General features: G+C 41.6%; 1 protein-coding gene across 1 annotated transcript in view; it reads left to right on the top strand.

Moving 5' to 3' along the window:
* The first annotated feature begins 5,863 nt into the window (after positions 1 to 5,863).
* Snrnp200 (small nuclear ribonucleoprotein U5 subunit 200) overlaps positions 5,864 to 14,309 on the top strand; it is a 34,899-nt gene continuing 26,453 nt past the window's right edge. The window contains exons 1-8 of the mRNA XM_028754100.1: positions 5,864 to 6,054; positions 6,450 to 6,613; positions 8,340 to 8,511; positions 9,761 to 9,953; positions 10,556 to 10,611; positions 12,478 to 12,576; positions 13,832 to 13,984; positions 14,140 to 14,239. Of these exons, the coding sequence (XP_028609933.1) occupies positions 6,010 to 6,054; positions 6,450 to 6,613; positions 8,340 to 8,511; positions 9,761 to 9,953; positions 10,556 to 10,611; positions 12,478 to 12,576; positions 13,832 to 13,984; positions 14,140 to 14,239 (982 nt within the window). The 5' untranslated portion in view covers positions 5,864 to 6,009. The remainder of the gene's footprint in view (positions 6,055 to 6,449; positions 6,614 to 8,339; positions 8,512 to 9,760; positions 9,954 to 10,555; positions 10,612 to 12,477; positions 12,577 to 13,831; positions 13,985 to 14,139; positions 14,240 to 14,309) is intronic.

The raw sequence follows: 14,309 nt of genomic DNA, 5'->3' as shown, positions 1-14,309 counted from the left end.
CACCCTCCAGCTGGTGCTTCTCTGGCATGGCTTCCTTTCTTTCTTTACCTCCAAGCACAACACAATTCTAGATCAGGTAGAAAGATTGTTATGGTCTATTTTATGATAGAACCCAGAAGGAGAAGACATTCCCATACAATATAAATCCCATGAGGAAGATAGAAAGACAGACTATTAGCAGAACGCAGAAGGGAAAAGGAAGGAGGCTCTTACCCCAAAGTCTTGAAGCCTCTGACTGGTTGAGACTGAAGAATTCCGTTCAGCACAACTGGGAACATTTGCCAGGATTGTTGTCTATACAGACATAATGTCATTTTAAACAATTTTGTTATATTTGTGTTTGTATTGTGTACATGCATGTGGACATGCATGTGCCACAGAACTTGCATGGAGGTCAGAGGACAAAATGTGGGGGGTCCATTCCCTCTCTTCATCACATAGCAGTTCTTTCTTATAGAGATGTTCAAACAAGGACGTTAAAATAGCAATGAACCATGCTTGAGGCTTAAGTGTAAATGCTTTTTTTCCGTTCCCATGGCAGAATGTCTTCATAAAAAACAAAAACAATCCACTAACTTCTTGAGCTACTCTTTTGCCTCTCTGGTAGCTGTCCTAGGTCCTTTTAAGGTGAAACAACTTTCTGGTGACAATGGGAGAAAAAAACTTTTAAAGCTGTCCTTTCTGGATACAAACATGTAGGAGTATCCATTTCAGAGAATGATATGGTCCAGTCCCCTCTAGTTGGATTTAGAAACAATCCTGTTAGCTCTGTCTACTTTACTGCTTGAGATGCTGTTTGTGAAGTTAGCACCCTCAGGTGTGAGAACTCTGTCGGCCTTTTCATCATGGAGCTCTTATTAGCCTGCTTCTTAGCCTCAGACATTCTCTGGTGAAATACAAATACTTACTTTAGATTTGTTTGTTTTGTTTTTTCATGACAGGGTTTCTCTGTGTATCAGTCCTGGCTGTCCTGGAGCTCATGGAAATCCACCTGCCACTGCCTCCTTAGTGCTGGAATTAAGGGTATGCACTACCATCTGACTGTAGACTCTTTTTATTTAGATTTATTTTTATTTCATGTGTATGAGTGTTTTGACTGCATGCATGTCCATGTACCCTGTTCGTATAGTGCTCAGGAAGCCCACAGATCTGATAAAATTAGAATCACAGAGGGTTGTAAGCCACTATGTGGGTGCTGGGAATTAAACTCAGTCTGCAAGAGCAACAAATGCTCTTAACCTTTGAGCCATCTCTCCAGCCCCTTTTAAAAATTTAAATCAGTACAATTGCTTGACATTGCTTATGGTTTTCCTTAGCTTACACCTTTATTCCAGAAAATTCTCTTACTGGTAAAAAAAGCCAGGATATCAACACATGCTGGCAGAATGCCATCCACACATGATAGAGATCTTAGACTGGACAGTTACTACTTACTGTGGAGAATGATAGGTGATATTGGTGATGGCCAGGACGCTATCATATTCTACATTATAAAAGTACTTTTTACATTTCATATTGTAGAAAAGAATCTTTCATTTACAAATTTAAGTAACTCAGTATATACATACTACTAACAATATTTGTTCTGTGTTCAACAGGAACCCAGGAAGAATGCAAGTCACCATGACCTTCAGAGCATGTGGTCCATGCCCATGCTGCATGGAGAAATACAGTAACAGGAAGGAGCGGGAGAGAATAAGGGGAGAAATGCAACATGATGAATCTCAGTGCCAAGGCTGACCACCTAGCCAGACGGGTAAGAATAAACTTCGGAATGACTGACAGCCTCCGTAAAGTTTGCTGGCTGCAGATGGGAGATAAAGCCGATTTGGGGGATGTTATTCTATTGCCTCCCCAGATATCCGGCACTCTGAATAAAGCCCTATTTTTATTTAAATGTTATTCTATGTGTATGGGTCTTTTTACCTGCATGTCTATCTGTGCACCCTCACAAATGCCTCGGCCCTCAGGGGCCAGAAGAAGGCATCAGATCCCATGGGACTAAAGTTTCAAATGGTTGTGAGCCACCAATTGGGTTCTTGGAATCGAACCCAGGGTCCTCTGGAAGAGCAGTAAATGCTCATAGCCACTGAGCCATCTCTCCAGCCCATACTGGCCACTTTCAAAGATTCAGTCCCTGCCTTTGTTCAGTGGCACTTGTCAAGACAGGCAGTACAAACTCTGAGATCTCAACTTCATGTGTTTACTCAACTATTTGGGAAACATCTCCTTGTAAAATAATTACTGAGTGTCATATAAAAAACAGGAGTACAGAATTTTTTTTGTATTCTGCAGAAGTTTCTGCTAAAGGAGGCCTTCTATACTTATATGAGGAGCTTTTAAAAATTCATAACTGACGCCAGCAAGATGGCAAGGTGTTTACTGCCCAGCATGATGACCCAAGTTCAATCCCTAGAACCCACAAAGCAAAAGGAGGAAAGTTTTCTTTTGACCTCTACACAGGTCAAAAATTAAAATAGAACTTTGTTTTTGGAGACAGGATTTCTCTGTATAGCCCTGGCTGTTCTAGAGCTCATTCTATGGATCAGGCTGGCCTCCAACTCACAGTGGTCTACCTGCCTCTGCCTCCCTAGTGCTGGGATTAAAGGCTTGCATCACCAATACCCTGCAAAAATGTAACTTTTTTGTTTTGTTTTGAGACAGGATCTCTCTGTGTAGCCTTGGTTGTTCTGGAACTTGCTTTGTATACCAGGCTAGCCTTGGACTCATGGAGACCCACTTGACTCTATCTCTCAAATGCTGGGATTAAAGATGTGTCCGACCACCACCCAGCTGAAAATGTAACTTTTAAAGATAAAAAAATTATATGTAAAAGAATTCAAACTTCGTTCTAGATTCCCCCCCAGTGGCGTCCTAAGAAACAGGTAACTAATAATGAGCAAGAATGAACACTAAGGCTGGTGAGATGGCTCAGCGGTTAAGAGCACTGACTACTCTTCCAGAGGTCATGAGTTCAAATCCCAGCAACTACATGGTGGCTCATAACCATCCATAATGAGATCTGATGCCCTCTTATGGGGTGTCTGAAGACAGCTACAGTGTACTTACATATAATAAATAAATAAATAAATAAATAAATAGGCCAGAGGAAGTGTGAGAAGAGAAAGGGGAAAAAAAGTGAATGCTAATGGCCTCATCAATTTACAAATGACACCACACCAAAGAGTCCCTTCAGCCTGGATAGAAAAGAGACCTTCAGGTACTTCTAACCACTTGTTCTGCAAAACTTCAAAACCTAAATCTTAGATTTATATTTCCCAACTCAAGCTTTTGCCCACTTCTGAGGACACACACAAATGGACTCCAGGAGAGCTGGGTCTCATCTTCAGTTTCAGCGGCAATTGAGCACCATACAAACAGAATTCAAACCCCCTCACAACATTTATACATTTCTCTTCTCATACCTCTCAAATCCTTTTAGATTTAGATATTTTTAAAAATTGTCTAAGTTACCTGGAATTTTCCTTGGTGTGTTTCCTAAATGATAAGAAATAATGCAGGGCTGGTGGGCTGGCTCAGTGGCTAAAGGTGCTTGCTGCACAAATCTGAGTTCAATTACCAGAGGCCACATACAATAAAAGTGAAACGGGAGAACTGATTTCATAGAGTTCTCCTCTGATTGCTACGCGTACACTGTGGCATTTGTGTCCCACCACACAAGTCATATTCTGCCTTGCACACATCATACATGTACACATCCATTAAAATGAAATAAAGCTCATCTTAATTTTAGTGAAACCACATATGAAGAAGATATTATCTCTTACCATGCTTTTGTTATCGTTACTTGCTTATCTAGATATCCTTTCCTTAAACCAACTCTCCAACCTTAATAATAATAATAATAATAATAATAATACATTATTATTGGCTGGAGAGATGGCTCTGCTGTGAAGAGCACTTGCTGCTCCTGCACAATACCTAGGCTCAATTCCCAGCATCCACATGGCAGTTGACAACTATTAACTCTAGTTACAGGGACTCTGGTGCCCTTTTGTGATCTCCATGGACACCAGGCACTGGTGTGGTGGTGTCATACATACGTGGCAGAAAAACACCCATACAACAGAAAATACAAGTAAATATTTTAAAAATATTATTCAGAAGGGATAAAGAGATGGCTTAGTGGTTAAGAGCACTGACTGCTCTTCCAGAGGTCCCGAGTTCAATTCCCAGCAACCACATGGTAGCTCACAACTATGTGTAATGGGATCCGATGCACTCTTCTGGTATGTCTGAGGAGAGTGACAGTGTTCTCACATATATTACATACTTACATACATACATACATACATACATAGAAAAAATTATAATTTTAAAAATTATTCAAAACTGTCAAAACTTTAATAAAATAATTCTCTTATTTTCAGTATAACATTCAGTTTTTAAATTGACAAGGACTTATTTTATATCTTCCAAGTGGAATGCCATTTGGGAGGGTAATTATATTTGAAATGCAAATTTTTAGACCCCAAATGATAAAACTTCTTCCTACTAATAAAGAAGAAAAAAAGTAACTGAATCCAACTAGTGTTACTATGCTGCTATTACTGTTAAATATGATAAGATACAGCTGGTCACAGCAGTCCATAGCTGCAGCCACAGTGTCTATGCGTTGGTGGCAGAAGGATCCAGAGCACAAGAGAAGTCTCTGGATAGCAAGTTTGAAGCCTGCCTAGATTCCAGGAGATCTTTTCTCAAAAGCCAGATAAGAGCTAGAGCGATGGCTTAATGGTAATTTATGAACACTGGCTACTCTTTGAGAAGACTTGGGTTCCAACCTCACCATGCACTTGGCAACTCACAATCTATTTGTAGTTCCAGTCTCAAATGATCTAACACCCTCTTCGGGACTTATTGGAGGTCTGTGTGTACATGATACACAAACATATATGTAGCCAAAACTACCCATATACATAGAATAAAACGTAAATGATAAACCAAATTTTAAAAATTGCCAGCATAATGGCTGGATAGATTAAGACACAGACTTAAGGTTCATTCGTGGTTATTAAACATACAGGGAAAGCAGAACTTGCTGTTTTGCTTTCAGTGTTGTATAGAGAATTATTAAAAGTCTAAATACCACTTTTACATAAAAGGTACCACTACTACTTATTAACACTGAATAGTATTTCCATGCATATGACTTATTTTTCATATATCTCTTTAGTAAAACATTCGTGTCACATTGAGAAGGACAAAATTATATATACATATACATATACATATACATATACATATACATATACATATACATATACATATACATATACATATACATATACATATACATGCTATAATCCGCACGCCTAAAATAATCCTGACATAGGCTGTGACAAATGATTGGGCACAAATATTTCTTCTTCTACCGTCAGTCAGTTGATACAGGGGAGAGTCTTGAGGAAAGGAGTTTGGGGTGAGTTGAATAGGTCAGGGAGCGTTTCCCCAATTTCTCAATACAGAAGAGAAATCCAGTCAGTTACTAGACACATGTTAACTTGCTTGAACCTTCAGCTTCCTTATCCAGAAATGGAGCTCTTTAGTTTCCGTTTGCCTACATGTCTTCCTGCCTCATAGGACGGCTGGTACGAGAAATCAAAAGTATTACAGAAAGGACTTTTAACATCATACTCTTATGGAGTTCAGCCTTGGCTCTGTAGCACGTAAAGATGATCCCTGGAACCACAGTTTGCACGCCCGTGTGTCTCGTCGGGCAATGGAATCCTTGACTCGGATGTACTATCGTCCGCAAACTCCGCCCAGAAGCCGTGAGTATAACCGGAAAGTCTCAGTTTTACCGGGCGTCCCGGAAGCGGAAGGAAGTCCGTTTCTTTTCTCTGTCCCGCACGTTTGTCCTGCGTTGTACCTGTTGGGCCAGAGCGGTTTGCAGAGGCGGTTCGCAGCGTGAGGAAGAGTGGAACCCTGAGCTCCCGGTTCGCACCGTGAGGAAGAGTGGAACCCTGAGTTCCCAGAGCATCGGCAGCCATGGCGGATGTGACTGCTCGCAGTTTGCAGTACGAGTACAAGGCGGTGCGTGTGGTCTCGGAGGAGGGTTGCGGGCAAGGTGAAGTCGTGGATAACACTGAGGGGGAAATCATAGCTGGGTGAAAGATGGATTAAAATACGAAGGAATATCCCAAGTTGGTTTTTGTTTCCAGTCCCCTTAGCGCTAAACTCTCTCCTTCTTCTTGTTACCCTCAATCTGCCCAACATTTTACCCAAATGTGGGCTATTGTGGATGCTGTTGGGAACGCTGGTCGTTCACCTTATCAGACAGTATAGTGCTCGTGCATAGTGTAATGTTATACTATTTCTTCTTAAGAGCATTATTTTTTTATCCCAGTGTTTTTCCATCTTCTGGTGTCATTGTAATAACAGGATTCAAAACTATATATCAAAGTTTTCATAAAGTATGATCTTTTCAGAACTCAAATCTTGTGCTCCAAGCTGACCGCTCTCTCATTGACCGGACCCGCCGGGATGAACCGACCGGAGAGGTTCTGTCCCTGGTCGGGAAGTTGGAAGGAACCCGAATGGGAGATAAGGCTCAACGGACCAAACCACAGATGCAGGAGGAAAGACGGGCCAAGTAAGTACTAAGGGGATGCTATTTTTTCATCTAATGTAAAGCCCATCTTTAGCATTAGAACAGTAGTTTTGCTCAAGTTTGTATGGAAGATCAGTGGTGTGTATACAACATAGCAAAAACCTCTTCAAGGTTTAAAGCTTCTTTGGATTTAAGTGTAACGAAGTGGAACAAAATCTATTGACACCTTTTACTGACATATTTCCGATTCATAGATGTTAATTTTTTTCAGGCTATCTTTTTAAAGATCTGTTTCATTTTTAATTATGTGCATGTGTATGCTTATGTGGATTTGTGCACATGCATGCAAGTGCCTATGTAGAGGCCAAGATGTTTTGGGATCCCCTGGAGCTTGAGTTATGGTAGGTTTTGAGCTACCCAGTGTGGGGCTGAAAACCGAACTTGGGTCCTCTTGGAAAGCAGTATTGGGCCAAACTACTTGAGCCTTCTCTCCGGCCCCATCTCTAACTGTTTTCAGGACTCTGGTTAATCTCCTCTCAGTAATTCAGCTCCTCCACATTGTTACAAACTCCCCCCCCTTCCTCTTTTGTTGCCCATCACTTCCTGATGATTTCTGTTGTCTTTTCATGTTGGTGGATTCATTTCAGAAGTTAAATACTACTAACATTATTTTGCCTGCCTGCCTTGCTTTTCTTTTAGTTTTGTTGCTTTTCTCTTCTTTCTTCAATACAAGGTATCTTATCTGTAGACCAGGCTAGCCTTAAACTCAGAGATCCATCAGCCTTTGTTTCCCAAACATTGGGATTGGGATTAAAGTCGCGTGCCACCACCTCCTGGAAAATTGTGTTTTCTTTCTCCTGTGTGTGTCTGTCTGTCTTCCCCCCCTCTATCTATCTATCTCTTTTTTAAAGACTTATTTTATTTTGTTTATATGAATACACTATAGCTCGTCTTCAGACTGTAGCTGTCTTCAGACACACCAGAAGAAGTCATTGGATCCCATTACAGATGGTTATTAGCCACCATGTGGTTGCTAGGAATTGAACTCAGGACCTTTTAAAGAGCAGTTAGTGCTCATAACCACTGAGCCATCTGTCCAGCTCTCTCTTCTCTCTTACTACAAAGTCTTAACAATCCCCAGGCCCTGTTTGGTTTGAGTGGTTGTGTTTTAGAAGAGCTTAAATATTGTTCCTTGGTCATTCAGTTTTCAGCCCGTCTTTTCTAGTTATTTACTGGGAGTCATTAGAGGTAGATTCCACTGGAGCCTAGTTTCTCTCACTACTAAAAGGTGATGGATGCGTCTAAGGTTAAAAAAAAAAAAAGTCTAAATAATACTATAAAATCTCGTGGATGCTGAGCAGTGGTGGCGCACGCCTTTAATCCCAGCACTTGGGAGGCAGAGGCAGGTGGATTTCTGAGTTTGAGGCCAGTCTGGTCTACAGAGTGAGTTCCAGGATAGCCCGGGCTACACAGAGAAACCCTGTCTCGAAAACAAAACAAAACAAAACAAAAATAGCTCGTGGATATAAAAAGGTGTACATTTTAAGATAATGGAGGCTGTATCTCGTAACACCATATCAGAGAATGACAGATTTTCTTTCTATAAATATGTCCCATAAAGAAGTGCTTCTTCAAATAATTAAGGTCTGGTAGGAGTTTTTTATTTTGATTCATGTCCCTGCCTTCACATATTAGATGTATAGAAAGGGTAAACTTGGCTTGGGAATGGAAAATTCTCTCATTCAGCATCATGTTGTATGTCTTATAGGAGGAGAAAACGTGATGAGGACCGGCATGACATCAACAAGATGAAAGGTTATACTCTTCTGTCAGAGGGCATTGATGAAATGGTAGGCATCATCTATAAGCCCAAAACTAAGGAGACCCGGGAGACCTATGAGGTGCTGCTCAGCTTCATCCAGGCTGCTCTTGGAGACCAGGTGAGGCAGCCAGAGGGGGAAAGAGAAAGTATTGAAGAATTTTGGCTGAATTATTAGTTACATATATTTATTCTCTCTCTCTCTCTCTCTCTCTCTCTCTCTCTCTCTCTCTCTCTCTCTCTTTTTCTGTGTGTGTGTGCGTGCGCATGTGGAAGTCAAGACAACTTTAATAGTTTGTTCTATCTTTGTGGGGTACTCAGGGATCAAACAGTTGAGGTTGGTGGAAGTACTCTTACCTGAGGAACTATCTTGCTAGTCCAATCAGAAGAATCTTATCTCTAGATTTTCCCAGCAGGATGGGGAGGTCAATACCACTTTGCAGAAATTAGCACTTAGTATATATAGAACAGCATGTTAACTATGAATAGATGCCGTTAGCATTCATTTTCAATGTAATAGAAGAGAGACAGGAGATACCTAAGTCAAGGAATCCAAGTGGTCCATACCCCATATCTGCCCTGAATCTCTGCATATCTCTGATTAGATCTCAAGCCTTTATGGGTTCTCTAGTGAGGTGAGGAACAGGGATGTGTGAACAAAGAATTAGTGAAAGTGTGACAGGACAGAGGCAGGCTGCTGAGTGCCTCGTCCACCTTGAGATGTGTGGCAAGCTGTTGTGCTAGGTGTATTCTGCTTTAGAAGACCACCTACCTATCCCCCACCTCCAAGTGCTCAGACTGACTTCAGGATCTCATGAATTTTAAGCACATGTGGCAACACTTTGTTAAATCCTTAGCAGCTCCCTCTAGTCTCAAAGTTTTATTTTGTTTGTTTGTGTGAGACACGGTCTTCTGTAGCTCAAGCCGACATCAAACTCACTATATATTCAAGAATGACCTTGAACTGTGGTCTTGTTGCTGCTTCCCAAGTGCTAGGTTACAGTCATGTGCCTGTGTCCTGTTAATGAGTGTTCAAAGCCTAGGATGCTGCTGGTTTGCTTGCTTGCTTTTTATATGTATAACTGTTTTACCTACATGTGTGTACACACTATGTATCCCTGATACCCTTGGTGACCAGAAGAAGGCTTCAGATCTCCTGGAATTTGAATTGTGATTCTTTTGAGCCATCATGTGTGTGCTGGAAATTGAACCCAGGTCCTCTGCAAGAGCAACAAGTACTCTTAACTTTTGAGCCACATCTCCCACTCCTGTAGTTTTGAAATTTATGCTTCTTTACTTTCTATTGTCACAAAGCTGATCAGTGTCCTATGTATTATTGTTGTATATGTTATCTGTGTTTTTTTCTTCAGCCTCGAGATATTCTTTGTGGGGCAGCTGATGAAGTTCTGGCTGTGCTGAAGAATGAAAAGCTTCGAGACAAGGAGAGAAGAAGGGAAATTGACCTGCTGCTGGGTCAGACAGATGATACCAGATACCATGTGTTGGTAAACTTGGGCAAGAAGATCACAGACTACGGTGGCGACAAAGAGATCCAGAATATGGGTACCTGAGCTCTGTGTGTCCTGACCGTGTTCTGTGGTTGTTGGCCTTTCTGTTGAGTGCTCAGCACTGTTGTTAACATTTAGAAGAGCATTATTTCCATAACTTATGGTGTGCTGTTTCAAGAGAATGGCTCATTTGCAGGTGTTTTGGCACAGGGTTATCCTAGCAAGTAAGCCAGGTCTGTATAGCAAGTCCCATCTCAAAAAAATAAAGAGGATAATTATCTAGTGATGTTTGGTGGTGAGCTTTTATCCTTTACTAGCTGAGCTCATTCTCCAGCCCTGGCAGCCATTTTTTAAATTGAGACGTATTGTATAGATGGAGCGAGAGATAGAGATAGAGATAGAGAGAGACAGAGAGAGAGAAAGAGAGAGAGAGAGAGAGAGAGAGAGAGAGAGAGAGAGCAGCGAGTGTGTAGGAGCTGAAGACGCAGGGAGGGTAGGATCCAGGTTGGCAGGTTCAAGAGGCCTTGGTGCTGGTTTTCATGTTGATTAAGTCTGTGTGTTCTGGCCAAGAATAAGCAAGCCAGGCAACTGAGGAAATGGGCTTGAGTGTCTCCACATTGACCACTGCTCTCTTTTTGTAATCCCACATCACCTCAGATGACAACATTGATGAGACCTATGGAGTGAATGTGCAGTTTGAGTCTGATGAGGAGGTGAGTAGCTTTAAGTGGATCCTTCTGTTTTGTTTGTGGTGTTACAAGGTAGTGGGAGCTCTTCTCATAAACTGAAATTCCTAGCTAAGTACATTTTACAGTGTTTGTGGTAGACTTACAAATTTGGTGTTATTCAGCTTAAAAAGTTACTATGGTTCACTTTAGGTTCTTTTAGAAGCTAATTTAAACTAGTAGGTGCAGATTGACAGTTCATCATAAACCAGATAGACCAAGGAAACTAGGAAGCAGGACTGAGAAATGCCATCCTGTAGGCATAGCAGTTATTGTAAACATGGACTCAAGCAGCTGCACTTACTGTGGGCCTGTACAAGACTGGCCCTGTCAACAGCCAGTTAGGGGTTGGGAAGGAGTCCCTTTTCCCTGCTGCCTAACTATTGGTTATTGATAGATAATGGAAAGGAGGTCATTATCGTCAGTCATGTGACCACTTCTGAGCCTTCTGGTCTCTGATGGTTAAATTCAGTGGGTCACAAATAACACAAGTCGGTTGGCATGAATTTGAGAAATGTGGGGGGAAGAGGAGGCTCCATGGAGGTGGGAAGGAGACGAGAGTGGCAGTAAAAGAAATCGGTATGCATTGTGTACATGCATCAAATTGTCAGAACACATTTATCATTTAAAGAATCAATAAAGGAAAAAAGATAAAGCACATTGTTAGTCAGTGGCAATGTGTCCTGCTATAGTGTTTTAACCATATTATAGTAATCTATGGTTTTAGTGCTGTGTGCTAATTGCTAGTTGAAGAATGCATATTCACCTAGGAGTATGGATGTAATTGTATTCGGCTATTTAGCAGTTGTAGCAACTTCTGGGATAAAGCTTGCCACTCCTAGATTATAACTAAATAAGAATAGGGGGACAATTGACAAAGAAAAGTTGAACCAGGAATGGTAACACTGTACCTACAATCCCAACAATCAGGAGATTGAGGCCAGCTGGGCTAAATGTCCCTAAATCATTTTTTTAAAGAGTAGTTACTTTAGAGTTTTCAGTAAGTGAATTTGTGTTCTGAAAAAGAAGTACCAGTCCTGAAATGTTTTCTTGTGACAAGAAGAGAAGATGTTACCAGAGTTAGGGTGAGCACTGAGCTGAGAGCCAAGGAATCTTTTGAGTTTGAGCCTGTATCTCGGGCGGGTCATTTTGCCTCAGTTTCTGTTTTAGTAAAACAAAATGCTACTTCCTAGAGTATAGTTTATTGGTAGAGAGTTTTTCTTTTCTCTTCTCTTTTTTTTCTTTTTTGTTTAGCTTTGGCAGTCATGGGACTAGCTCCTTAGACCAGGCTGGCCTCAAATTCACTGAGATCCACCTGCCTCTGCCTCCTGAATGCTGTGATTAAAAGCATGTGCCACCACTGCCCAGCTGTTAATTGGTAGTCTTAATTAGGTACAACCTGACACAGATTTCCTTACTCATAGCAATTGATTTAACAAATGCTAATTATTGAACACGATACTGTTTAAGTACACAGTCCACAATAGAGATTATGCAAACTAAGCATGATGTCTACACTTTTGGCTCACAGTCTACTTTCCTGTGTATGCATCTTCTTAGCTCCTCTGTTAGCCAGTAGTCTGGGTTTGAGATTATCTGTGTGTCAGAAGGAGCATATGGTCCCGGTGTTTAATATTTAGCAGCTAAGGTGAGAAGCAGACATAGGACAGATACATCTAATAAGCTCATTCCAAATGGTCATTCCATTGATGTTCCTGTAATATGGTTGATACACTATTGGCTTTACCCCAAAGCTGTTGTTCTAAGCATGGAGCTTAGAGTGATTGAAAGACAGGGTCTGTATGGCATAGGTCAAGTTCTACATCTGTATTGAGATTGGGGTTGTCTCCATAGGAAGGTGATGAGGATGTGTATGGGGAAGTCCGAGAAGAAGCTTCAGATGATGACATGGAAGGGGATGAAGCTGTTGTGCGGTGTACCCTCTCTGCAAATGTAAGTACAGTCTCTCTCTTGGTGTAGACCAGCTTACTTCTGAATGAAGCACTTCCTCTCATTAAGACAACTCACTGAGCCAGCCTGGTCTACAGAGTGAGTTCCAGGACAGCAAGGGCTATACAGAGAAACCCTGTCTTGAAAAACCAAAAAAAAAAAAAAAAAAAGACACTCAACTGAGCCATGGTTGTTTTTTCTGGGTGGGGGCTACTGTGGATTGAACCCAGCTTCCAGCATGCTGGTCTAGTGCTCACCACTGAGCTATTCTTATCCTTCTCAGCTTTTGAGGTTGTTTGGAGTTTTGTCGTTGTTGCCCAGGCAGGTGTCAAACTTGATGTCTTCCTCATCCTTTCTGTCAAGTGCTGGGTGCTGGGATTATCAGCATGGAACACTGTGCCTGCCTTCCAGATTTCCTTTTGATGGGTATTTGGGTTGCTTTCAAAATTTGATACATAGATAATGTTACAATGACAAGAATATTAGAGCGCTTTGTTTATTTGTTTGTTTTTTAAGGTAGGGTTTCCCTGTGTAACCCTGGCTGTCCTGGAACTTGATCTGTAGAACAGCCTGTCCTTGAATTCAGAGATTTTGCCTGCCTCTGCTTCCCAAGTGGTGGGATTAAGGCATGTACCACCACTGTCCTGCTGAGTATTTTATTTTTGTTTGTTTGTTGTCCTGGGGTTGAAATGGCTGTCTTGTGCATGGTGAATGCTCTAGCACTGAGTTATAGCACCAGGATTAAAAGAGACTAAAACAATTTTTGTTTTGAGAAAGGGCCTCACAAAGTTGCCTGGGCCAGACTTAAACTTACCCTACAGCTCATGCAGGTCTTGCAGCTCTGTCAACTCTGCTTTCTAAGTAGTGGGGTAAATTTACAGACCTATTCCAGTAGCCCTGAGTGTGTGTTTCTTTGTTTTTTTTTCTGACATAAAACTTGCTTGGAAGCTCAAGACTGTCTTTGAATTTGGAATCTCCTGCATCAGCCTCCTCAGTACTGGAATTGCAGATGTCCCACCAAGCCCAGTTTGAGCCTTATTAAATAGTCAGTGTCTTGATTTTCTTAGGACATAGTCAGTTGTTACTCTTCCCAAAGACACATGTTAATGAATTCTTAGTCTGGTGTGCTCCTGAATTCAGTGTAATAGAGCTGCTTCTTTCTGGAAAGGCCTCAGAAGGTAGCCTATGGGATGACAGGTAACTTGGGTGGATCGTGATGAAGAGACCTAGTGAGCCACAAGCCTGGTTTCCTTTTTAGCTTGTGGCCTCAGGCGAACTGATGAGTTCTAAGAAGAAGGATTTGCACCCTCGGGATATCGATGCGTTCTGGCTGCAGCGACAGCTCAGTCGTTTCTATGATGATGCCATTGTGTCGCAGAAGAAGGCAGATGAGGTGTTGGAGATTTTGAAGGTACGGCCAAGATAGTACTTGTAGTTTATGTGTCTTGTCAGAAAGGGTCAGTGTTTGGAAGGCAGCTATGCTTACTGCAGTACTGCCAGTGCAGGGACAGTGTTTGAGGTAGCAGATGGCTGTATTCATACTGGTGGTCTGTTTTCTCTCTTCAGACAGCAAGTGATGACCGAGAATGTGAGAACCAACTGGTTCTGCTCCTTGGTTTCAACACTTTTGACTTCATTAAAGTGTTGCGGCAGCACAGGATGATGAGTGAGTAGACCATGCACTTTCTTGCTCTGTGTGTGTGTGTGTGTGTGTGTGTGTGTGTGTGTGTGTGTGT

This window comes from Grammomys surdaster, unplaced genomic scaffold (assembly GCF_004785775.1).
Source record: "Grammomys surdaster isolate TR1022 unplaced genomic scaffold, NIH_TR_1.0 129, whole genome shotgun sequence".
Lineage (NCBI taxonomy): Eukaryota > Metazoa > Chordata > Mammalia > Rodentia > Muridae > Grammomys > Grammomys surdaster.
Note: the sequence above shows the minus strand (reverse complement) of the source record. Positions and strands in the feature narration are given on the sequence as shown.